General features: G+C 41.6%; 1 protein-coding gene across 1 annotated transcript; it reads left to right on the top strand.

Moving 5' to 3' along the window:
• The first annotated feature begins 385 nt into the window (after positions 1 to 385).
• Positions 386 to 23216, top strand: SFMBT1 (Scm like with four mbt domains 1). The gene is made up of 20 exons (XM_026046134.1): positions 386 to 528; positions 2390 to 2484; positions 4127 to 4367; positions 4804 to 4892; positions 5723 to 5969; positions 7653 to 7750; positions 8747 to 8848; positions 10033 to 10183; positions 11519 to 11601; positions 12603 to 12729; positions 13223 to 13336; positions 14174 to 14216; positions 15362 to 15426; positions 17636 to 17775; positions 19649 to 19758; positions 20030 to 20205; positions 20950 to 21128; positions 21302 to 21547; positions 21985 to 22113; positions 22955 to 23216. The coding sequence occupies exons 1-20, from the start codon at positions 501 to 503 to the stop codon at positions 23093 to 23095; spliced, it is 2604 nt and encodes an 867-aa protein (XP_025901919.1). The 5' UTR covers positions 386 to 500; the 3' UTR covers positions 23096 to 23216.
• Positions 23217 to 23453: the final 237 nt, after the last annotated feature.

Here is a 23453-nt window from a genome sequence, read left to right on the forward strand (position 1 = left end):
TCAGCTCGCCCAGCATTCAAGCACTCAATGGAGGTGCTTGTGTGTGCATGCAATAAAACTGAAACRCAAACAGCTTGGGGAGTGTTTTTTAAGATGTACATGCAAATCTCTTGTAGGCTTGTGAGAAGCAAATTGCTAAAATATTAAAACTCAGCAGCCTGAGCAGGTGTTTGCTCAGGGCACTTTCCCAGCACCAGCTTATCTGTCTTGACTTTCCACATTTCCAGCAGTCCCACCAAGAACGTGATGCTTGTTCTAAGTTACGACTCGATCACCTCCACACTTCCTCTACACTTAAAATATTAAATAGTATTACCTGATTTCTATTACTTGTAGATGATGATTTACTTAAATATTTGTTATTTACAGGTTTGTTTTCCACATCCCTTCTTGAATGTCAATAGGATCGAAGGTGGGAGACAACTCATGACCCCCAAACCTTGACGGGCTTGGACCGCGCTGCTTCTGGCTGCTTAGAATAACCCGAGGCCACTGTGGAGATGAATGGAGAACAGCAGTATGATGCAGGTAAGACCTAAAGCTTCTGCAAATACTGGCAAATACATGGCAAGATGAGACCGAGGTGACTACACATTGATACCTCGTCCGAGAGCAACGCAGCATATTTCATACTAAGATGCAGAATGGAAGAGCTAGTGTTGATGGTAACACCAGGATAAACAGTGGTAGATGGGACATAACATACCTATTTTGGGTATTTTGAATATCCTTACAGACAATTTTACCTCCAGAGTGAACATACGCTGTCCACATAAGCTTTTCAGGGCACTTCTCACTTTGATGTGAGAAGTGCTTTGCTTTGAAAGCTTTCTGGAGCAAAACTTGTGTGCTGAGGCCCCAGGGCTGTGAATCCCATCTGGTTCCTTCCTGCTCTTCTCCCGAGTTGTGCTTTGCCACTGAACTAACCTGCATATAAAACTAAATACCAATTGCATTCCCACTCCCAAATATTTCCAGCCAGCTCAAGCCTTAACAGAGAGATGGTCTTTAGCCAAGCTCTTGAAGTAGTGCTGCATTAGATGTAACAGCTACTTGATTTCTGAGATTATTCATGATTCCTAGCACATGTTTATTCCACAATTAGAAAAATCATTTGCTCCACAATTAGACAAATAATTTACTTCTCTCACTGTGAAACATTTTATAGCATTTTGGCTCGGAGCTTTATTTAATAAGCTTTTCATGTGCCATATTTGCTCAGTAAGTGCTGCACTAAATAACCTGAGATASTGTGGCAAGGCACTATGTGAGACATAAAACAGAGACTGGCTGTGTTGTATAGATGCCCAGGGCCTGGGAGCTGTACGTGKCAGTCTCCTAAAGGAAGGAAAGCACCTATAGATTCCATCTCCACATAGTAAGTGGGTGTCAGTCATAGCTACTAACCCAGTCTCATGTAGTTGTACAGCCCAGTGCAAACTGAGGTGCTCTTAAGAACAAAAGAAGTTCTGGAAGCTGCTTTAAAATGCTTTTAAAATACTCCAACTCRTTGAACCTGCAGTGCATGGAAGACAGGGAGTTATGGGATTTCCATGGAAAAAGCTCTTGGAAGGTGCTGATGAGATTTGGGTGTTTTAGAGCACCARGAAATCGGAGTCTCTCTTGCTACCACGGACGGAAACAGCTCTTCGAAGATAAAAACCTACAGGTTGCCGATGCCATAGATTAGCAGAGGGAAGAAAGGACTCGTGTGGATGCCTGTCTAGCTGGGAACTGTTTAGAAGAGCAGGACGTGAGGGCCTGGTCACAGGAGTCCCTTGGAGCAAATAAGTGGCAGCAGAAGCTCCTAATTGAGCCTTTCAGTGGGTTAAGTGACCTGTGCCTTATTTAAGGAGCTTAGCTGCCCTTTGGGTGCTTAACTGACCCARTGTTGGGGGATTGGTAGGGAGGTGGCAGAGTTGGGTGGTCCTGAGGTCCCGCAGCCAGAACTTTTTCCATGGAAAGATCATCAAAATGGTAAGATAAAATTACTTATTCTTGTTCTCTAGGTCTGTTTCTTTAGTAAACTAAAAATTATCACCGTAAAACTGATGTCACTGTGCAAGCTTGGAGTGTTCTTGAGYGCTGTGGCTGATGAAAGGCCACTGTAACTGGCTGCAATTGTTTAAAAACAGCAAAATGAAGCTGGGAGATTGGGAGAGAAGCTGCTTTAAACAGATACCRTCATATACAGTAAATACACACTGCTAAATTTGGGGAAATTCTAATTCCCAGAGCTGGAATGAAAATCAGTGATGAGCTTAACATTGAACTGGAGGCGAAGACGGACCTGCTTTACACAGAGAACCTGAGTGGCTTTTTAATTTGTTTATTCTTTTAGCCAATTTAAAGATGTTGAGACTTTTGGGCTTTTTATCTTTTCTTCYAGATGCAGGTTCTGGTGTGGAAGAAATGGAATTCAATTGGGATGAGTATCTAGAAGACACAGGAGCAACTGCAGCCCCMCATGGATCTTTTAAACATGTGAGTGAGGGAGAATATTTACTTACTGTTTTTTTTTAATCCTGAATATTTAGGGATTTTTTTTTTGAATGGAGGCGCTCAAATCTGGGAGACAAACTAGAAAGGGGGAAAGGAGAAATTTTACCTCTTCGTTGTATTATTCTCATCTTATTCTATATGTGTAACATGGTATAATCCTGTCCTCAAGTACTGGAAGTTCAGAGCTTTTGGTCTTTTCTATACCCCAGCAAATAAGCTTTGGCTTCTTCCTACTGATCTCCTCAAACCCTGAACTGACCAGTCTCTCTTTTGGTCTTTGCTGCCAGACAAGTGATTTGGAGGAGCTGGGTTTTAGAGTTAACATTGTGAGTTCTTAAATAGCAGAATTCAAATGTGTTTTGGTGTCTAGTATTGCTTTCACGGTGAGAGACATAACATTCTCCATTAACCCAGCTCCAGTCTTTGAAGGATCACAAACTTTTCCAAGACAAAAGGTAACTCTCAGAAACTGTACTAACGTAGCAAGAAAGAAGCTCAAAAGATGACGTTTAAAATGGGGCAGTTTTGGTAAAGTGCAGTAGGAGAAGACCTTGAAGAGGCTGTTGGTTCATTGGGATGGTAAGATTTTCTTTAAAATTTGGGTTTTTAGTTTCTCAAAGGGAGAGACCTATGTTTGCTTTGGTCTTTTTCTTAGTGGACAAAGGCCCTAGCAAGAACAAGCTTGCAGGGAGTGTAAAACCAATGGCAAGAGCAGCTTCGTAGCAGCAGCCAAGGGAGTTATCAGTTATATTTTGGTGGTCGTTGGGTCACATTTCCATCACTTTGAGAGGGTGCTCTTCCTGCAGCTTTTTGCCAGTACAGCTGTAGAAAGGAGATGAGATTGCCGTGACCATCAGAAATGCAATTAGTTAACAACAATAACAATCCATGCTTTTTATGGTTATTACTTGTTAGGTGCGCAGCAGTTTTGCTGGTGTGAAGTTGTCTTAGCAAGTGCCTTCCCCAGCGAGCCCGGCCCGAGCGCAGCAGTGTCACCCTGTCCCTTTTGGGTGCGTTGGATGCCCCCTTGCGGGCAAAGCCAGGGTGGCTCTCACTGAGTGTCCCTGGGGCTCTCCCTGCCAGGGCRGGACAGACACGGTGCCAGAGGTGTTGCACAGTGGCACGAGTGGATGGGCATGAAAATACGTGCCCGTGTGTTAYGTGGGAAGGGGAGCTGTCAGACCACGTGGCATTTACCCACARACTTCCTCAGTGGTTGTCAGGAAGCCAATTTTGATGTTTTCTGTAGTTTTCCCCAAATTTTTGGAAGCTGGTGCTGGCACAGGATTCACAAGCAGTGAATATTTACAGCAGCATCMCCTTAGCTGGGTCTTGCTGTTACTAGAGATTCAACGGTGCAAGGCAATCAATCTACTCACAATTTCTGCGCRCCATCAGGGTTGGAAGTGGAAGATGCATTTAGCAATTTAAGGTTAAGAAGATACTCTGAAATGAGGAGGAGATTTCATTAATGATGACTGTGTGCAATTTAATTTGTTGCCTCTCCGAGGAGGTAGGACGATGCTCTGCTTGAGGTTTTCACTGTTGGCCATGCCTCAGTTGTTCTCCATAATGTTCCACAAGGTTTCCCTGATGAAATGTGGCAATCTTTCTCTCTCTCCAGGTGGATACAAGTCTGCAGAACGGTTTTACCCCTGGTATGAAGCTAGAAGTTGCTGTCAAGTCTGACCAAAACACCTACTGGGTAGCCACCATCATCACCACGTGCGGGCAGTTGCTCCTGCTGCGCTATGACGGCTACGGGGAGGACCGCAAGGCTGACTTCTGGTGCGATATCATGACAGCTGATCTGCACCCCATCGGCTGGTGCGAGCAGAACAAGAAGATTCTCAAAGTGCCTGAAGGTAGAGGGAGTACACGCTTCCTTAATGATGCTTTTGTCCCTTGTAAGCCTGGCAAGTGACCTTCCAACTTGCTGCCATGAGCAGGCGGCAGTTTCATGATGATGAGTTGAGGTTATCTGCTGTGTTTGCCTGAAAAGCTGTGACTTAAGTTCTTCAGATTGTCCTCTCCCTGGGGAGCTGTTAGCTTAGTTTCAAAACTGCGATGACTTTCACACCAAGACATGTCGTTTCCATAATCATCATCTTCCAAATTCTACAGCTTTGTCATTTCCTTGAAAGGGCTTTTGTTTTAATTCGTTCCTTCCTTTAAGGTGTTCCTGATGGGTATATTGCAGATGCTTCTGAATTAAATAGCACACGAACATAGTAACGTCTCATTGCACAAGCAATCTTGTAACAGGCAGAAAGAATGAGTCTTTCTTTGCTTTTCCCTTAGGTATTAAGGAGAAGATACCTGACCAGGAGCAGTTCCTTCAGCAGGTGCTGAAAGGAGCATCCAGTGCTCCCGCTAACTTGCTGGAGGGGGTAGGTGTTCAAATGGGCTGCCTTGAAGTTGTAGCTTGTCTTGTCTTTGCCAATGAAGATGCTGCTGGGTACCAGCAATTGATACCAGTTCAACTTCAGAATTAGATTGCCAGTTCAACTCCCTTCATAAATTTAGATGCTATTTTGTAGTATGATGCTGAATTCAAGAAAAAAAATTATCTATTGTCTAGTGTTTCCCATTCACAATATTTAATAGTTTCATCCTGAAACACATTTGTGGCTACAGGTTTGGGCTGGCTATTAAGTCATCTTGATGGCTTTTCTAATAKACAGGTTATTGCTTCACTTGTATCCTGCATTTTTGCTAGAAGAGATCTCAGTTGGTTATCTCCTTCTCTGCATTTAATACTCAGTTACCTCATAGCAAGTCTGGTTGTAAAGTACAGAACATCTGTTTTTTGAAAACACCATTGAAATCTTCCTTGCAACTARTGTTTTCCTTATTGTATCCTTTCTGTCTCATCACCTTTACTCACTAGAGTAGTCTATTTTTAAAGCCTTTTATCCTTGTTTCCTTCAAACTCCAAATATGTAAGGGCCAATGCTTCTGAAAAAGAGGAACAGGATTTAATGTGAAACGTATGGCTGTACCTACTGGCAGTACAAAAGCTCTGCTGCAAGCAGCAGAGATCCTAAACTTYGTAAATTCTGTTGCCCTTAGTAAAAAACTTGTATTTCTTTACCCTTGTATTAATACTTCAGTTATTCGGAAAGAATTGTGTAATGGACAGGGTAGAAGTGGCAGTACAGAATGTACTTCTGTTGTATATAAAACCTTGCCTTATGTTCTTTTTCTTCTCTCTTTGTAGCTTCACAGAGGGAAAAACCCTTTGGATCTCATTGCACCCGGCTCCAGACTAGAACTGCAGAACTTCCAGGACTCCTTGGAAGCCTGGATTGTCAACGTGGTGGAAAACGTGGGCGGGAGGCTGCAGTTGCGATACGAAGGCTTGGAAGATTCTGACAAGTTTGACCAGTGGATCTTCTACTTGGACCCTTTTCTGCATCAAGTGGGCTGGGCAGCTCAACAGGGATATGCCCTGAAACCACCTTCAGGTACTGCAAAACATACATTTTTGTTGTGTGCTTATTTTCATGGGTTTGCTGTGGCTTTGGTGCTCTAAATCTGTATTGTAGATCCATACACTTGCTTGTAATCAGTGTATGATCTGATAGATACTGCACCAAAGTGAAATATAAATGACAACAACAGGAAGTGTACTGCAAGGCTGTGTTCACATATTGCTAGCTGCTTTTCCTTGTCAAAACCTTCCACCTGTTTGTGCAAAGTGGTAGCATATGCAGAGGAAAGAACTGCTTTTACACTTATTTTTCATAGGTTTGTATTACTATGGGGAGAAAATAACCTGTTGAACACYGCAGGGTGGCTAGGGGCAAAGTAAATAAGGTTTCCACATTGAAATACTGCTCAGTGGGCACTTCTCCAGGAGAGACTCAAAGTCCTCCTAAGGCTCCATCTAGAGAGGCATCACGTGCATATAAAAACATCCTTAGAAAGGACAGGTGATGATTTCCCACTGTCAGGGTGGACAGTAGCTGCTTCTGGCCATACAGTTACTGGGATGTAACTGGCAAAGTGAGATTTAAGACCAGCTTGTTGACTGTTTCTCCAGAGTGTCCGCCTCTATTGCTGTAAATCTCCCAGAGCTTTGCCCTTCCCAATAATTATTCTGGGCTCTAGGTTTTTGCATCCCTTACCTATTTTTGGGAAAGGCTAATCAAACTTATCTTATTTTTTTGTCTCCTGCCATCACAGGAGCCTCTCCTATCATCAATAACTCACAGCAATAAACTTTGGTAAAACTGGCAAACATTGACAGGAGAGTTACCCTATAAAGCCTTTCTTCAAAGGCAGATACACATCTAAGGTTCTGTCATGCTTTATGCTATTAGTTGTGGGAAATCAGGACTTTTAGAGCAGCTGTTTTTGTTGGGKTTTTTTTTGTGTTTTCCCGTTACGCTAAGGAGAAATCTGGTTCATGCAAACAAAACAAATCTGCTCGAAATCACTTGGAGTGCTGCCTTGGCCTCGTGCTTGACCAATCTCTGCTGAAATGAGAGTGGTGAATTGGCTTCTGCCTCTTCACTAGCAGAAATGAGATGGCTGGATTTCAAAGCACTATTTAAATGAATAATGCCATTTAAAAATATCAGGTCGTGTTTTTAATCTAGTTTTTTTGACTGATTTTCTTTTTATGTGTACACGAGAGGCTTTGATATCCTCACAGGCTCTGGGGAGCCTTTATACATATTACTAGTAAAGGCAGCTCTCGTTCCATCAGAGATGTGAGATGTGCAATTACTGACACTAAAAGGAAAACATAGGCAACGGGCACAAAATTGTGGGCATTTCTTTARCTTTCTGCTTGCTTAAGCCTAAGACAAACTAACACTACTTGGCTGCACGTTGTTGTTTCCTGCTAATGCCTTTTCCCATCAGTTTTCCTCGGTGTTGATGTGATATCTTCTTTCTAGAGAAAAAAATGCCTTCACCAACATACAGATCATCCAGTCTAGCTCGACTGTTGTTCCTTTTTTATGTCTAAATATGTAATAAAGCRGTAGCTTGTGAAGAAATATAGATGCACAGATTCTGAACAGATAGAAATCTGTTGTTTAAAGGAGAACATGTCAGCCTTTGGGGCTCACAGCTTTGTTTTTCTGAGAGGGAGAGAKCAGGTTACTTCATTTCCCCCTTTTCCTTGTTTTTTCCTCAAGCCATTAGGTCTTTAAAGAGTGAAGCAGATTGGCAAGAGATCCTGAAGAAGGTGAAAGAGGAAGAGGAGGAGTCATCAGTTCCTACTGATCTCTTCAAGGTAAAAACAGTGTTATRTAACTTAGTGCTACAGATAACATAATGGAAATGGTTTATTCCTAAGAAGTGGTTGAGGAAAACCCCTTTTTAAAACCATTTTTGAAAACTTTTTACATCTCTYCTTGTAGTAAAGAACTGCATGGTAAAGTTATTTAAGTTCAACAGCAAAGTCTTCTACGAGTCCAAGCAACTATGCAAGCCATTGCTATTTTTTAAAGAAAAATCCCCAGTCCTGATCCATTATAGTGGCTTCTTCAGTTGTCGACAGCTAGAGGAGTGCAGAGTCAGTGCATTCTTCCTATTTTTTCTATTTATATATATCAGAAAGTTAAATGTGCCTTAATGCATAACCTGGTATAGCAATATTTATTGTAAATGTACTTGATTAGTATGTTCTGTTATATTCTAAGTGCAAGCAAATGTTGCCTGATGAGTTTGAATTTAACTCTGTATAAATTGAAATGAAATTCCTAATGCTCAGTAGATTTTTTTCAGAGAAATGGGAATGTAAAATGGATCCCCAGTGGTCCTTAATTTGTCTTTCTCAGTTAAATTTTGGCCCACAAACAGAAGAGGAGCTGCTGTTGATCTTAAATGTAAAACCCTTTTGTGCTAGTTTTTATTTTAGGCTGCAGATGAGGACTTCTAAYGATTACAGTTCTCTTTTAGTTTAGATTATGATGAGTACTGATTTTGACAAAAACTCCTTTTAATTGACTTATTAGACCACCATTTGTTATGAAATCTTCCTTCTGGAGAACACCAGAGGAGGAAGTCTTTGAGACTTAATTTTGTAAAACTTAAAGAAAACTGTCAGCCTCAGAGGGCATAGTTGGCCTTTTATTTTCATCATAGAACCTTTACTTGTTGTCTGACATGTAGATTCCTTAGAATGACCTAATAAAGGTTAAGGTCATCCTCTATAGCTGAAGTATTAAGGTAGATGTTTTTTAATAGAGACAGGTGAGTAATATCCATATGATTCTTGGTCTTTCAGGACAAACCTGTGATTGGAGTGCATTCCTTCTCCGAAGGCATGAAGCTGGAAGCTGTGGACCCCCTGGCTCCTTTTGTCATCTCTCCTGCTACAGTTATCAGGGTACCAGGGTGTTTATTAACTTGTCTTGATAAGATTCGATTGTCCCTTCTGTTCTTAAGTGCTTAAGAGAAAATTCTCCTTGACTGATTAGCTTAAAATCTTGAAGCCGTGTTCAAATGAAAGAGCTGAACTTTAGGGGACAAGTGCCTGTAAAACAACTAGTAATGGGGGAGACATTGGGTTACAAAGGAGGGGGAAAGTTCTATTAAGCTACAGGCTAAAAGATTAAATGGCTAAAATTTATCAAAACTAGATTGTTAGAACAAAACACAATCTCATAATCTGAGTATTCATTTGAAGATGGATTTTTGTTTTTCATTTTCACTGAAGTTAATGTCATTATTAAGTATAAGCTTTGAAGTGTCTTGGCGGCCTCATTTTCAAACAAGGGCCCACACATGGATGTAGGAGTTGAAAGGAAAACTTCAAAACATGAACCGTTTTTGAGCAATTTCTACCTTCCTGTGTTAAAAAAAAAAATGGTGAAAAGTTCTAGAAGAGACCTGCTTTTATGCAGAAAACCAACTCTTGCACAACATCAAACTAGGGCATATTGTATTTTTTTTGTGTGTATTTTCCAGAAAATATTGCCTTTCCCTTTGGACAAATATTTTTTTTCAATATAATACAAAACATTTCAGTGATGTCTCTCTTTGAAATTCTARCCTACAGTTTCCTCCAATTGGATGCAAATATATTTCTACAAAAGCATAACCAGTTCCAAGTGCAGCCCAATTGTTTCCTCTTTGAGGTGTTTATTCTGCTTTTAGTCACTTCAGGAATATAGTGTTTTTSCTAGTGACTGTACCCTAATGACACAGCTAAATATTGTCAAAATAAGCCGTTGGCTTATACAGAATAAATAATAATAATGATAAACCCCCCATACTCCAGTTTGTCCATTTTTTCGCATAGTCGGTTCTTTATATTTTATTTGTGGTGAGAAGAAATTGAAAACCAGGATACCATACACCTGCTTAACTGGCGCTCTCAGCTAAGCTTGTTAATTGGGAGTTGTTTTCAGAGTTTCCTGACATGCAGTGTTTTAATGAACCCATTTTTTTGTGTTTGGTGTCACACCACTTTCAGTGTTGCTKTTTAATAAAGTTACCAAGCGGGGGAGAGGGACTAGTTCAATATCTGCTACTTTAAAGACCACCTGGTTCTCTTTTGGCTAACTACAGGTATACGATGACAAATATTTCATGATAGAAATTGATGACTTGAGACCAGAACGCACAACCAGCCAGTCTTACATTTGTCATGTCAACAGTGCTGGTATTTTCCCTGTGCAGTGGAGTCTGAAGAATGGCTTGCATCTCAGTCCCCCACTAGGTATGTTTGTGCAAGCTTCTCGTGCTCGCCAGTCCCCAGAGTACCACGTCTGGGCCACCCCTTTTGCAGGATTCCTTGCAGCAGCACAGGCAAAGACAGGAGAGATCAGGTGTAGAGAAACAGCAGCTTTGGAGCTGAAGCTTCCCGGGTGCATCCTTGGATTTGAGTAGATGACWGTGGCTGGGGATGCTCCTGAGTAAAAGCTGGAATGTTTTAATGAACGGAGGATCTCCACCAGAACCAAAGGCAATGATGATTTCAGCATTAATGGACATGGTATCAGAAGCCCATAGTCACTGCATTAGCTTTTTTGTTTTTATTTTTTTTGCTTCTAGTCACAATGGAATATTCCTACCCAGTGTCTTGTAATATATGTAGGGTGTCTTACCACTTAGGAGATAAGGAGGTATTTTTTTATAGGCAGTTAAGATAGTCACAGTTAGATTGTCATGGGAATACAGCTTGCTTAGAATACTTTCATATTTCTTTCATTTTTAAACTCTAGTCACAGGGATCCCCTGTAGGTGTAACTGCTGGGATCACTGCTTCTGTTATCCCCTACTAAGACACTGCCAGTTGCAGACTACCTTGGCAATGCACTTCTTTTCCACCCACTTCTCTTCATGTTTTGTTATCATTGAGAAATATTTCCTCCAAGTCGAATTCAATTCATTCTTCTGTTGGAGAGAGAGATGCTCTGTCTCCTGATGCCTCAGTTAAGACTTTTCCATTCAAACATGCATAGAGATTTATAGCTATAAGCAAACTAGACAAACCTCTCAGGAACCACCCCTTTCTTTAATGGCTTGGTATTTTATAGATTTAATAGGGTAAAATATCAAGCAGCTTTTGGGTGCCTTTTTTCTTTTTTTAAAAAAAAAAAGAGAAAAAAAGAAAAAAAGATCCCAAACCAAATGCAAAGTAAATGAGGATTCAGAGTTGGCACTGCAGCATTGGGGTAATTTCACAGGAATTTTGCTGGAATTTCATCTGTGCCCTGTGAAAGGATGCAAGTGTTTTGCTGCTGTTGCTGCCAGCTTGGTGTGTCAGGCACTTTAGCCAAACTTCAGGTCACACTCAGTGCAGTAGCTTCATTATTTGAGGTCACCTCAGTCCAAAAACATGAATCAAGGTGAATACAGTGAAAATGAGCTCTCTTAAAAGAGAATATCTCAAAGATGAGAACCTGTTATGGGCTGACTTGAAATAGTTGACTGAAACCACAGTCAGCTGCCCAACTTGAGCTGGATTCCAGTGATCTTCCCTGCTGTCAGCTTGATGTGGTCCTTTGTTTCCGTGCTGTTTAATTCACCCTTTTGCTTGTGTTTGGCCTAGGTTACCCCGGGCAGGACTTTGACTGGGCAGACTACCTCAAGCAGTGCGGTGCTGAGGCAGCTCCCCAGAGCTGCTTCCCATCGGTAAGGCCCTGCCACAAAAAAAAACACACTAATGTTCCTGACAATGAGGAGAATTATGCGTATGTGAAGTGGGTTTAAGCCACATTCCTGCAAGATGAGGGGACAGACCAAATGCTGCAGTTGTAATAATGTAAATGAAAAAGAAACTACTAGTTTGTGGAGGGAAGATGTGTAAGAATCCATCATAACATAACAGCAGTTCTTGGAGCTCATGTAATTGTGGGAATAGGGTCTGTCAGAGGTGTTCTCAATCTTTCCATACTTTCTCTGAGCTTGAAAGATTCCTTCTTTCTCATTAATCGACACCTAGTTGTCTTGTATTAATACCAGATAATCCTTACATTAATCAGTGCTGAGCTTTTGGGCTGCTTCTAGTACAGTGATACTGTCTTCCAGTGTAGACTACCCTGTCAAGCAGAGGAGCCTACTGTCAACACCTCTCTGCCAACTGCATTTACAATACTTGGGCCACCGTAGTGCTTAGAGAAAGAAATTAGAAGGAATAACTAGCTATTTTGAAGAGGGTGTTGCTCACTGTGAGGTCTTGATGGCCTTTTTCTGTCTCGTCAGATGGGGCATTTCAGAAYAGGCCACTGAATTTATCAGCTCTTCTGGGGAAAGAGATAATCAGCGTAGACAAGTTCTAGAAGTCTGTGTATTGATTTGGTAATTGTACTGCAGAGTGGATGTTGGAGGAAGAGTACATTGGCTGTCACTTGTCATCGTTAATCCAGGCACTTGAGATCTGCATTCTTAGCTTATAGAAGTTTTTTGATAAATGTGAGATAAATTGGGCCATGAATTAAAATTTTACTCGTCTCTTCATAGAGAGCTACTTGCTTGAAGTGTTCTATGACTGCTTGAATATCCCTCTATAGTCAAATTTCCACATGATAGTCAAATACTGAAGCTTTGGTGTGTTACTCCTATTTATGGTTTTTCATATCTTTACGTGGAAAATACCATCTGTATTTTATTGAAGTCTTCTGGCTTTTTCCTAGTTAACTTCTGACCATGGTTTTAAAGAGAATATGAAACTTGAGGCTGTGAATCCAGTTGATCCTGAGGAAGTCTGCATTGCCACGGTCACCAAGCTGAAAGGTTCCTACCTCTGGCTTCAGCTGGAAGGTAAGTCTGATGGAAGAGAAAATGTTAACACTTATATTGTACTATTGTCCAGTGCATGCATTATCCGGAACAAAGTGCTAGCTGCTAAATAGAGCCAGCAAATCATCATTTCCTGCAGTAAAAACACAGCCCATTTTGGCCAAACCTAAGAAGAGACCTTTGAGAAATGTTCTTCAGCAAAACAGGGTAGGTCTGTGCCAGGTGTTCTCTGTTATAATCCAATTTCTTTTCAATTGCAAGTGCATTAGCATTCCCTCAGCATGCACTCTGCACATCTGCTTAGCTGTGGATGGTGGATTCCCATCTTCAGCCTTTAGGAGGAAATAAATAAGGTCAGGAAGGAGTCCGGTCAGTAAAGAGCATGGGTAAACAACTGATGATGTATTTTACAGGAACCTTAAAAGCAGCTTTATATGGCAAACAGATAGCAAGCATTAACCAAATGACATCTTTGGTTGGGTTGTTTCAATTTTTGTTTCTCTTAACAAAACAGGCTCCAAAAAGCCCATCCCTGACTGCATAGTGAGCGTGGAATCCATGAATATTTTTCCAGTGGGTTGGTGTGAGACGAATGGCTATCAGCTCAGACCTCCTCGCAAAGCAATAGGTATCAGTTCTGTTCTATTTGTAATACTTGGCAGGATTGGTAAGAGATGGTGACGCCTTCAAGAGCAAAATTCAGTTCTGTCATCAATAAATTTGGCAACTTTCAACCTGTACAGGGAATTGATGCCTTGTGCAGTTGTTCCCCGGTCTGGTCCAGCTGGGAGAGATGTTGGAAAGAGGTTGAATCCATAGAAGAGCTCCAAAACAGGCAGCATTGCTGTGAGGTCCTTGCACACTGTTAGAAGTGTGGGAGAACAGTATATTAGCCACAATAAATCGGTTTGAAATTGAATAAATCATATATTGCCATGTTTATATATACATATATGCATGCACACATACGTATACTTTTAAGTGTGTGAGCTGCTCTTGCCATGTGTCTGATGGCTTGTTGATTTTATGCTCTTACAGTTTATAGAAGTAAAATTACAGAGCAACAGAACAGGGTTGGGTTTGTATACATCTTGGATTTGAAATATGGAGCAGACTTCGTAAATGGGCCAGATGGTCACGCTCCCTTTCTGAGAAAATCTTGAAAAGTAAATCCTGTCTATTTTAATTGCATTAGCAAGTAGTGAAAAATTAGTGCCTGCCTTCAGCTGGTTAGAGAGCTCTGCTTACTTAAATTTAATGGGAGGTAGAAAAACTGAAGAACTTCCTGAATGCCCATTAGGTGGGGTAAGATTGGAATAAGCTGTCATTTACTGCAAGTCAAAGCAAGAGAAACTCATCTGGGAAATGGTTGTAATGCCAAGGGCAGAGGACAAGGATTTTGTAAAGGAAATTTCACTTCCTTGCACCCTGTACTTACTAATCTGTATTTTCTTGTCCTTTTTAGTAAACAAGCAGAAAAAAATTGCAGTAGTTCAACCAGAGAAACAGTAAGTAACCAGTACTTTTTTCACTAATCAATCAATCATGCTAATTTTGTTGAAGTGTGATACAGAGGCTCGAGTGATTTCACAGTCCATTTCTTGTAACGTTTGTGGTTCCTATTGGTGTGGAGAAACACCTCCTGCACTGCTGAAATACGATGGAGTAAGCGTGAAGTTTGGATTTTTAATGTTAGTGGAGCTCAAGTGAATTATTCAATAGCTCAAGTCATTGAGGAAATGAGACTGTAGCTGTTCTTTTAAAGCAYTGTGTTATCTGTGCATGCTGTAGTGCGCTTTAAGCACTAGCCTAATCTTAAGTACGTGTTTATCAATATGTGCTTAAGCCTTTTTTGAAGGTGATAGCGATTGTGATAGGGAAAGCTGCTAGAAATTTCTTTGCCTCCCATTAGGTTATATTCCTTTTTCAAATAATACAACTCTGTGATGGAGACATGCTTAGAAATATAGCTGCCCTAATGTATAGCTRTGATTTTTACACAGTTTGATCAGAAGTTTAAGCTTTAATGAGAATACTCTCATTCATTCAAGGAACATCTAGTATCTTCTTCCAGAATTATTACAGAAACAGGCTGACCAAAAGGACAGAAGGAGGATAGAAGAAGTCTAGGAGTGTTTACAATTAACCTACAAAGTTTGTGGTGCAATTGAGAGGCTCCTCTTCATGTGAGCCTGCCCCAAAACCGCTCTGTAGACTGCCTGACAGTTGGTTTTATTGACTCTTTCAGCATTATAAATACCAGATCTATCACCAGTCCTGCCAATGTTTTCATTGCTCCTAAAATACTAAGCAGACTATTCTGCTGTGTTCTTGTAACTGAGGTTTTTATCAGAGTGCTTGAGTCATTTTGGCTGTGTTTGCTTTCAAATCCRTGTTTTGTGAGGTAAGGCTGGTGTGTTGCCTTGTGCCCTGCAGCATGAAATGAAATTGAGAGGCAAAAGGTTAAAAACTCTGCTGTTACCTTTGTGTGACTTCATTATCTGCATGGCAGCCCCTGTTACTTCAAGCAAGTTAAGATCACTGCTGGCTGGGGCAGCTCAGTAGTTCTTTGCAAACCAAAACAGATAGTCTTTGCATGAAAAAAAAAGGACCMCATCTTTTCCTTTTCCCAGCCATCTCCTTTTCATTTCAGAATTTTGTCTTCGAGGACAGTTCACGATGGACTGAAGAACCAGGAGCTCAACTCCTCTGACTCAGGTACTGGGGGTGACACCAATAAAATGCTCTAAGCGCCATTCAGCTGCTCAACAGGGCTTTTCAGGGGGAAAAGGGAGGAAAAGATTTGAGGATTTTCCTCCTTGATGATTTACCAGATGGCAAAAAACTACAAAATGAGCAAAAGAATACAGTTACCTTTGTGTGTCCAGTAGCTGAAACATGTGTTGAGTCTGGAAATGAGATTTTTATGCGAAACCTTCTCCACCTGACTAGGAGTGGGTACATGGAGCCAAATATCTGCTCTGGAGCCCAGTATCTACTGTGACCCATGCAAGGGATCTTTGTTGTCACCTGCTGTGCTTAATAAAGTTGGGAGAGACATTGTAGGCTTGTTGCCCCTCTCCTCTGAGCTGTTAGCTTGGAGACGCAGGTTAATCCGGGATTTTATAACTTTCTCATCGTGATAAGCAAAAGCAATTCAAACAGTAAACTGCTTTGTGTGCCAGATGGCAAAATCTAATAATTTTTTAAACTGTTGCAAGAAGGAATATGACAAATAAGTACATCTGCTGGAGAGGGAGCTATGCAGATCTGTCTGTTTGGCAACTAGATGCCTCTTCTGCTTTTCCTGCTCAGTGAAATGCACATCTGAGGCCGCACCAAATGTAAGCTGTATACAAATGATTAGTGCTTGCTTTGCATTTTAATTGGTTTTTAATAGAGTCATAATGTAAACATGACTTTATTTATCTGCCCATTATCGACTATGGAAATGTAGGTCTTGAAATGACAGTGATGCTCAGTCAAAGCTACAGCTCTGTTAGAGTAAAACAATTTTGGGTTTATACATAAGCAACTCACAAGACATTTTATATAGAACTTAAATTTTGAGGAGCRTCGAACCATTTAATGGATTTAATGAACTTGATGTGAACTACAAAGGTCATTTCATCAGTTGTTGCATTTTTTGTCTGCTAGTGAGGGGAAAAGACTGTAAAAATGCAAATTGTTGTGATACTGCAGTTGAGGATGAACAGTGGAGGAGAGCTCTGCCCGCTCCAGTGACAACAGACGTTTGGAGGAGATATGATTATTGACTGGAAATTCTATATGGAATTAGTGTGTAGGAAGTGCCTCGGCTACCATATAGTTGGGACTGTTGTCACCTGGCCTATTTTCCATATTATAATATCAAAAAAAAAAAAAAGAAATATGTTTCTTTCTTGATTAATGACCAACTTCCTTTTGTTTTTTTTGTTGGTGATTGAAATGTAGTCCTATCATCAGACCCCCTTGTTAATGTAGGCTTTGGAATAGGTTTACCAGTTCAATTTGTGCTGTATATTAATCCATATTAACTGATAATACCAAGTTCACCCATCTGGGACTTGTGTTTGTTGTGGAGGGCCCCTGTAGCCTGGCCAGATTTAGGTTTCTTCTCTGTCCTTCTGTCAGTGGTGCTTCTGTATCAATTCAATCAGTCTGCCTACTTACAAAATTATTTTCTTCTGGGCAATCTAATTGAATCTGTCTAAAATTATCTTCTCAAAAAGAACACAGAAATATCCTTTTGTATCATGACTGATCTGTCTAGTTCTGGGGCCTGTCTTCAATAATGGCAAGAGGAGGAGCTGTTCAGAGAAAGCTGGTCCGCTTTTGTGGTCTATTCCCTTCATATTCCCCAATTTTTCTTAATTGTTTCCACTGGGATATTGGAGGATTGTTTAGTTCCTTTACTCTTAATGTATGCACCTTATCCAGAACTGGCAGAATCTCTGGAATTCCAGCGTTGCTCTTTTTCTGCCATAGGAAAAGGTGATGTTGATGCTCACAGAAGGACCTAGGGGCACTTTTAGCCTTAGAGTTTATTTCCAAGTTGCTGAAAGATGAGGACTTTCGGGGGTGATCTCAGGACATCATCGGTCAGGGTGCAGAAGTGAGGGGCAGCCTAAAGTGCACGAGGGGCTGCCCAGTCACCAGGGGAGGTTTATTTTGCAGCTCCTGTTGTCTCTTGGAGAACGTTGTTATCCACTGGCAACGTGCAAGCATGGAAAGCATTTTTTTTATYATAACATTTAATCAGTGATGGCATCATTTCAAATACGACTGTCGAGCAGCCCAGAAATCCCACAATTGAAGTTCCTTTTCCCTTTCTTTTTGCAGCAGGCATAATGTTGAAYGTCACAAACTGCTTTTTGCCACAAAGGTTGCAGGGTGTGCTTGACATCTTTGCTTTCTCGCTTTTCAGTGGTGATTAATGGCAAATACTGCTGCCCAAAGATCTACTTCAACCACCGGTGCTTCTCAGGGCCTTACCTTAACAAGGGCAGGATTGCTGAGCTGCCCCAGTCCGTGGGGCCTGGGAACTGCGTTCTCGTCCTCAAAGAGGTAAGATCCTGATTCATGGGAGCCTGGCTATAGCAGTGGGTGATTAACCCTACCCACCTGCAGTTAGATAGGTGGCTAATTAATAAACTGAAGGGATTCGGGAGCTGATGATGACCMAAAAGGTCTGGTTTTGTTTAAAATAAAGGGCAAGTCGTGCACCGTTTGTGAATGGCTGGTAACGAAGGAAAAGTCTCCGTTTTCTCAGTCATAGTCACCCTTCAACTGCTAAACTTTAATTTTAAAATAGAGTAGCTCCAAATTACTGTGACTGAAAGAGTTAGTTTATTTTTATGGCTGTAGCGGGAGTGTAATTTTTAATTAATAGAATATGGTTTTTTTATATCTGATACTTGCTCAGTGCAGAGAACATGTTACTGTTAAATAACTGGCATTTCAGATAGATGGATTAAAACCAGACTTAAGTTTGCAACAATATGGGATGAAGGTTGTATGTTTAAGACGGATGGCATAGGATATGGAAGATGATGTGTTAGCACATGGAGTAGTGAAGAATTACCTACCGTTATCAGAAGTAGTGGCTGCTAAGATAAAATCATGATTTCATGAAACAGTGGCTTGATCTGCCATGGAGAATCTATATTCCTAGTGGAAGCTGCAGCTCCTGTAGCCAGTGCCTACCTTGAATGCAGTTTAARTGTCACTTGTTACTTCTCAAGCAACAGGTTGAAGAAATAGGGGAGAAAGGGGGGAAAAAGAGCTTCTGCAACAAGCAACAGCACCGGTCCCTATTTGTGGACTGGCTTTTGCAGTCCTGCTCGGGAGAGGCTTTTGTTTGGTCTCCTGGCACGCTCATTTGCAAATGCTCAATATCTTTCCACACAGGATTCTACGTATGCTGGTCTGGTTGTTCTGTCACAGGGCAAGAACTGAGAGAATACCCAATGTTTTTCCCTCCCCTGTCATTTCTGCAAATTTCAGGGTTCTGGTACAAGCTGGAATTGAGCTTTGCAGCACACTGAAATTCCGTGGCAGCTTCGTTTCATCTGCAAGGCTTTTCCTTCCTCACCAGCTCAGGCCTATAAAGAAGGCACAAATCCTGCTGATGTGCAGGTGCTGAGTGTTGCTTACAGTGCAGCCCCATACTCTTAGCTACATTCGTTTCAGTAATGACTCTTACACAAGTACAAATCCTAGAGTGAGTTTGATACTCCCATTATACTGAACACTCAGCACTGGAGTTGTAGYACCCGGGACTGCTCTATCAGTGGGATTGAAGCTGTGGGTCTGGTGTGTTGAGGCTGCACACAAACTGGGAATGATTCAAGATAAGCTTATATTAAAAAAAAAAAAATTATCTTTGGAATGCAAATTTTTGTCCTACGCCCACTAAATTCACAACTTTGAGTTCTTTAACTGAAGAATTCTGAGTTTAGTATGCTATAAGCATTGCTATGGCTCGTGAAAGAAAGAGCATAAGCTTCTGAAGTGTGATTTTTCTAGCAGGCAAAATGCATTTATAGACAGCAAAATCCTGCAGCAATTGCTGCATGTTAAACAGTCTCTCAGATGGTAACTCGGCTTTACGCAGAGTTACGCAAGGTTTGTAGTCCTCTGCCCAGCAGTTGAATTGAGCAGCATCTAAAACGAGGGCAGCAGCGAGGAATTGCCGGGTACCCTCCTATCTGCAGTCGAATTCAGAAGGTTTGGCAAAGGCCTGAGCGTTGCCTGCTCTCACTTCTCATTTTGGCAGTATTGGGCAGTATCTGTAATGCTGCTGTGAATGAGTGTTTTGATGCTGGCTATTTCAGATGAATAGAAGTAATTTCCTATGCCACCCTAGCGCTTTAAAAAAAGATTTATTGTGCAAATAACCTAAACRCATTTTCTGCTCTTCCCTTCTCCCACTGCCTAGGTTCTCACTCTGTTGATCAATGCAGCCTACAAACCCAGCCGGGTCCTCCGAGAGCTGCAGTTGGATGAAGAAGCTGCCTGGCACGGGCATGGAGAGACCCTAAAAGCCAAGTAAATGCTTGACCTGATTTTCACTTGGTTGAACCCAATAGTAATGTTGTGCTTTAACTTGTTACATTTTGGATAGGAGAAAAAAAAAATGCTTACAGGATATAAAAATGCTGCCAGACTGAACTTCCAAATCCTTATCAAGTCCTTTGTGAGCACCTAATGAAATAGATCTGATTTTAATACTCCTTAGTATGTCAGATATGCCCTGATACTGATATTGGTGGGGGATTGCTGGGAGATTGCTGGGTTATGACTCTGTTCCCAACGTTAGGTACAAAGGGAAGAGTTACCGCGCGACCGTGGAAGTTGTGAGGACAGCAGACCGGGTGACAGATTTCTGCAGAAAAACCTGCATCAAGCTGGAGTGTTGTCCAAACCTCTTTGGTCCGCAGATGGTGCTAGATAAGTGCTCGGAGAACTGCTCGGTGCTCACAAAGACCAAATACAGTGAGTAGAGAGCTGAGCTGGGGTTAAGAGGGGACCTGGGCATGTTTTGAGTTGGTTTTGTTTCRGCTTTGGCTCCAAAGAAGGAATCCAAAGGGTATTTCAGATCACCTTGCTCTGTTTAGACAAGGAGCAGCTCAAGTGCTACTCATGTAGGACTGCAGAATATCAATGTACTTGTATATGCGAGCGAAACATTAAATTTTCTATTAAATGCTAGAACAATTGAATAACTTGTGGTTAAAATCCCAACCTTTATCTCCTTAATACAGTTTCTGGGACAAGAACTGCATCTAATGCCATTCAGGTGACATTGTACTKGCTTTTCCCATTTTGTTACAGAATGAAATGAAGTAACTTGGCAAGGGAGGCAGTTTTGGGTTTTTTTTGTGTCTAACTTGAACCGTCTGATGTTGTGCAAGGAGACTTTGCATTGAGAGCGTGGTCAAAACTGCAAAACATCGTAAAATACAGTGTCAAATTAGGACAATCTATAGCTGATGATTTTGACATAAAGCTCTGTCTTTTGGGGCTCCTCAGAGATGGAGGCAATAAATTCCCCTTCATAGGGCAAATAAAATTGAATAGCCTGTCTTCCTTGTTAGGGCATTAAATGGAAGAGAAAAGTGCTGACATGCCCATGAAGTTTGGGCTTTCTAGTGGGAGGTTTCCTGACCCTTTAGGAACATAAAAGGTGACGTTGCAGGTGCATTTCAATGTGATGTTTCAATATTTCTCTCCTGATAGCACATTACTACGGAAAGCGGAAAAACAAGCGGATAGGCAGGCCCCCGGGTGGCCACAGCAACCTGGAAGTAGCCATGAAGAAGCCAAATAAAAGGCGGAAGAGGCGAAAACACTTTTTTGTTCATAAGAAAAAACGCTCTTCTGCTTCTGTGGATAACACTCCAGCTGGATCTCCCCAGGTATGAAGCAGTTGGCAGCTTTAGCAGATAGGGAATGTGATCTTGGACCAGCTGAAACTAAAACTATAGATTTTGTTCCTTAAAACCTCAGGTTGCAGCTGACTAATGGGAGGCAAATTGTAGCTTTTATCCTAAAGTTGCAATTTTTAAAATATTTTTTCCTATCCCTTCAGTGCAGTGGGGGAGAAGAGGAGGATGATCAGGATGAGGTAGATGAAGAATCGCTGACCGAGGACAGTACCTCGGAGCAGCAGGACGAGCTGCTCGAGGAGTCAGAAGTGTCAGAGAAGAAGTCGCTCTCGTCCTCCCCGACGCAGAGCGAACTGTCTCATTCCCTGGCTCAGGACCGAGACAAGCGGAAGAGGAAGCTCAGGACCTTTTCCTTTTCTGACGATGAAAATAAACCTCCTTCGCCAAAGGTAATTCCCAGATAAACTTGTGCCTGGCCTTGCTGAGTGTTGGGCAAACACGAGCATCTTGGGGGTGTTAACTGTAATACGTGTGTTTTTGTAACATATTCCATTAACCCATAAAGGGTGTTGTGAAGACATTACTTGAATAATTAAAAATCATGATACGGTCAAATTATGGGACTGTGGCAAGCATTTCACTAGGTTCAGCTCTACAGTGGTCTGGACCAAATCCTGGTTTTAGGTCCCTATTTTCTGGCCGTAATGATGTAGTCTCCATCCCCAGCACAAAGCTCTGTGAGTCAAGAAACTTGTATAATTTTGAGCTCTCCTTAGAGCTTTCTTTGGCAACTGAATATTTTAAGTACAGGGGAGCAGAGGGCAGCGTTAGGCTGTTGTGTATGTAATGTTTTGGGATTTCTTTCTGTCTTGGGTGACTTATCTAGGAAATAAAGATTGAAGTTGCCGAAAAGCTGCAGCTGGACAGTAACCCTCTGGAATGGAGCGTGTCTGATGTTGTACGATTCCTCAAGTCCACTGACTGTGCCCCACTGGCAAGAATTTTCCTCGACCAGGTATGATTCAGGCATCTACTAAGCTGTTCAGACTGTTTCTTTGTCACTTATCCTCTGAGTGAATCACAAGTGAAGCTAATTTTGGTTATACAATTGGGTTTTGAGAAAGCAAACACATGTACAAAAAGATGAGGGAAGGGACAGAATCTTTGAGTTTTCTTTAATCTCATGGGGAGAGGTTTTGGTGTGTGGGGAGGTATCAAAATCCCAAGACTGGATAGGGAATGTCCACAACCAGCTTGTTTGCTGGCAGGAGATAGAATTTTGCCACTTGTCCTGACTTCTGAAAATGATAAATGTTTCCTGTTCTTATTCTATCTCCCGGTGTTGTGCAGCTGCACAAGCGAACAATTTTGCATTCAAGAAAGTGTGACAAATAGAATACTGACACCAGTAGATTTTAACGTTGTACTYGTATCTTGGTTAAAATCTGCAATTAAAAACCACTGCCTAACTAGACTGTCTTGCAAAGATGGCAACGAGCGTGGTTTGTGATACATAGKGCAGATAAAGTAGTTTGCCTTATAGGACCTCTGCTCCTCTAGAAGGACAAGAAGTTAGGTAGGATGACTTTTGGTGTAAAACTTCCTTGCGTTTTATTTTTTGTTGATTAAAAGTAGCTTCTTGAGAGGTGCTGTCCATGAACTTGAGCTGAGATTTTTAGGTAAGGAGACAACATGGTCAGGAGAAGGAGAAATTTTTAAGCTACATGGACTAGCATGAAAGAAAGGGCCGAGTCTCAGGCAGTCACATATCCGAAATGATGGCAAGYCCAAACCAAGGGCACGAGAGAAATAAAGCTGCCAGTCACTGTATCTAATAACGTTTTGTCTTTTGGCAGGAAATTGATGGCCAGGCGTTGCTGCTGCTCACGTTGCCCACTGTTCAGGAGTGTATGGACTTGAAACTGGGGCCAGCTATTAAACTCTGCCATCACATCGAGCGGGTGAAGCTTGCCTTTTACCAGCAGTTTGCCAACTGAGGAGCAAGTGGCCCTTTGAAGCACAACCACAGCAACCTGCTGCTTCCTCTCTGGCAGGGMAAGGGCAAGGGAAGCTGAACTGCGGCTCTGGCAGCCTCCGAGCACCTTGGCAGCCTCAGTTTTCCACTTCGAGGAAAGGAAGGAATCATCTGGGGGAAAATGCCAATACAAACACACGGGCCGCTCTGCCAATGCGGGAACACAATAGCCTCTTGCTCTAGGGTTCCTTTTTTTTAAAATGTATTTTTTAATGATTACAGAGACGTCTCCTCTGGTGGGAAGTGACATTTCAGTAGTTCTGTTGGCACAGAACTTTAAAAAGGAGCGGCGGATCCYGTTTACATAAGCAGGCTGCCAG

This window comes from Nothoprocta perdicaria, unplaced genomic scaffold, assembly GCF_003342845.1.
Source record: "Nothoprocta perdicaria isolate Ctin4 unplaced genomic scaffold, notPer1 scaffold_42, whole genome shotgun sequence".
NCBI lineage: Eukaryota > Metazoa > Chordata > Aves > Tinamiformes > Tinamidae > Nothoprocta > Nothoprocta perdicaria.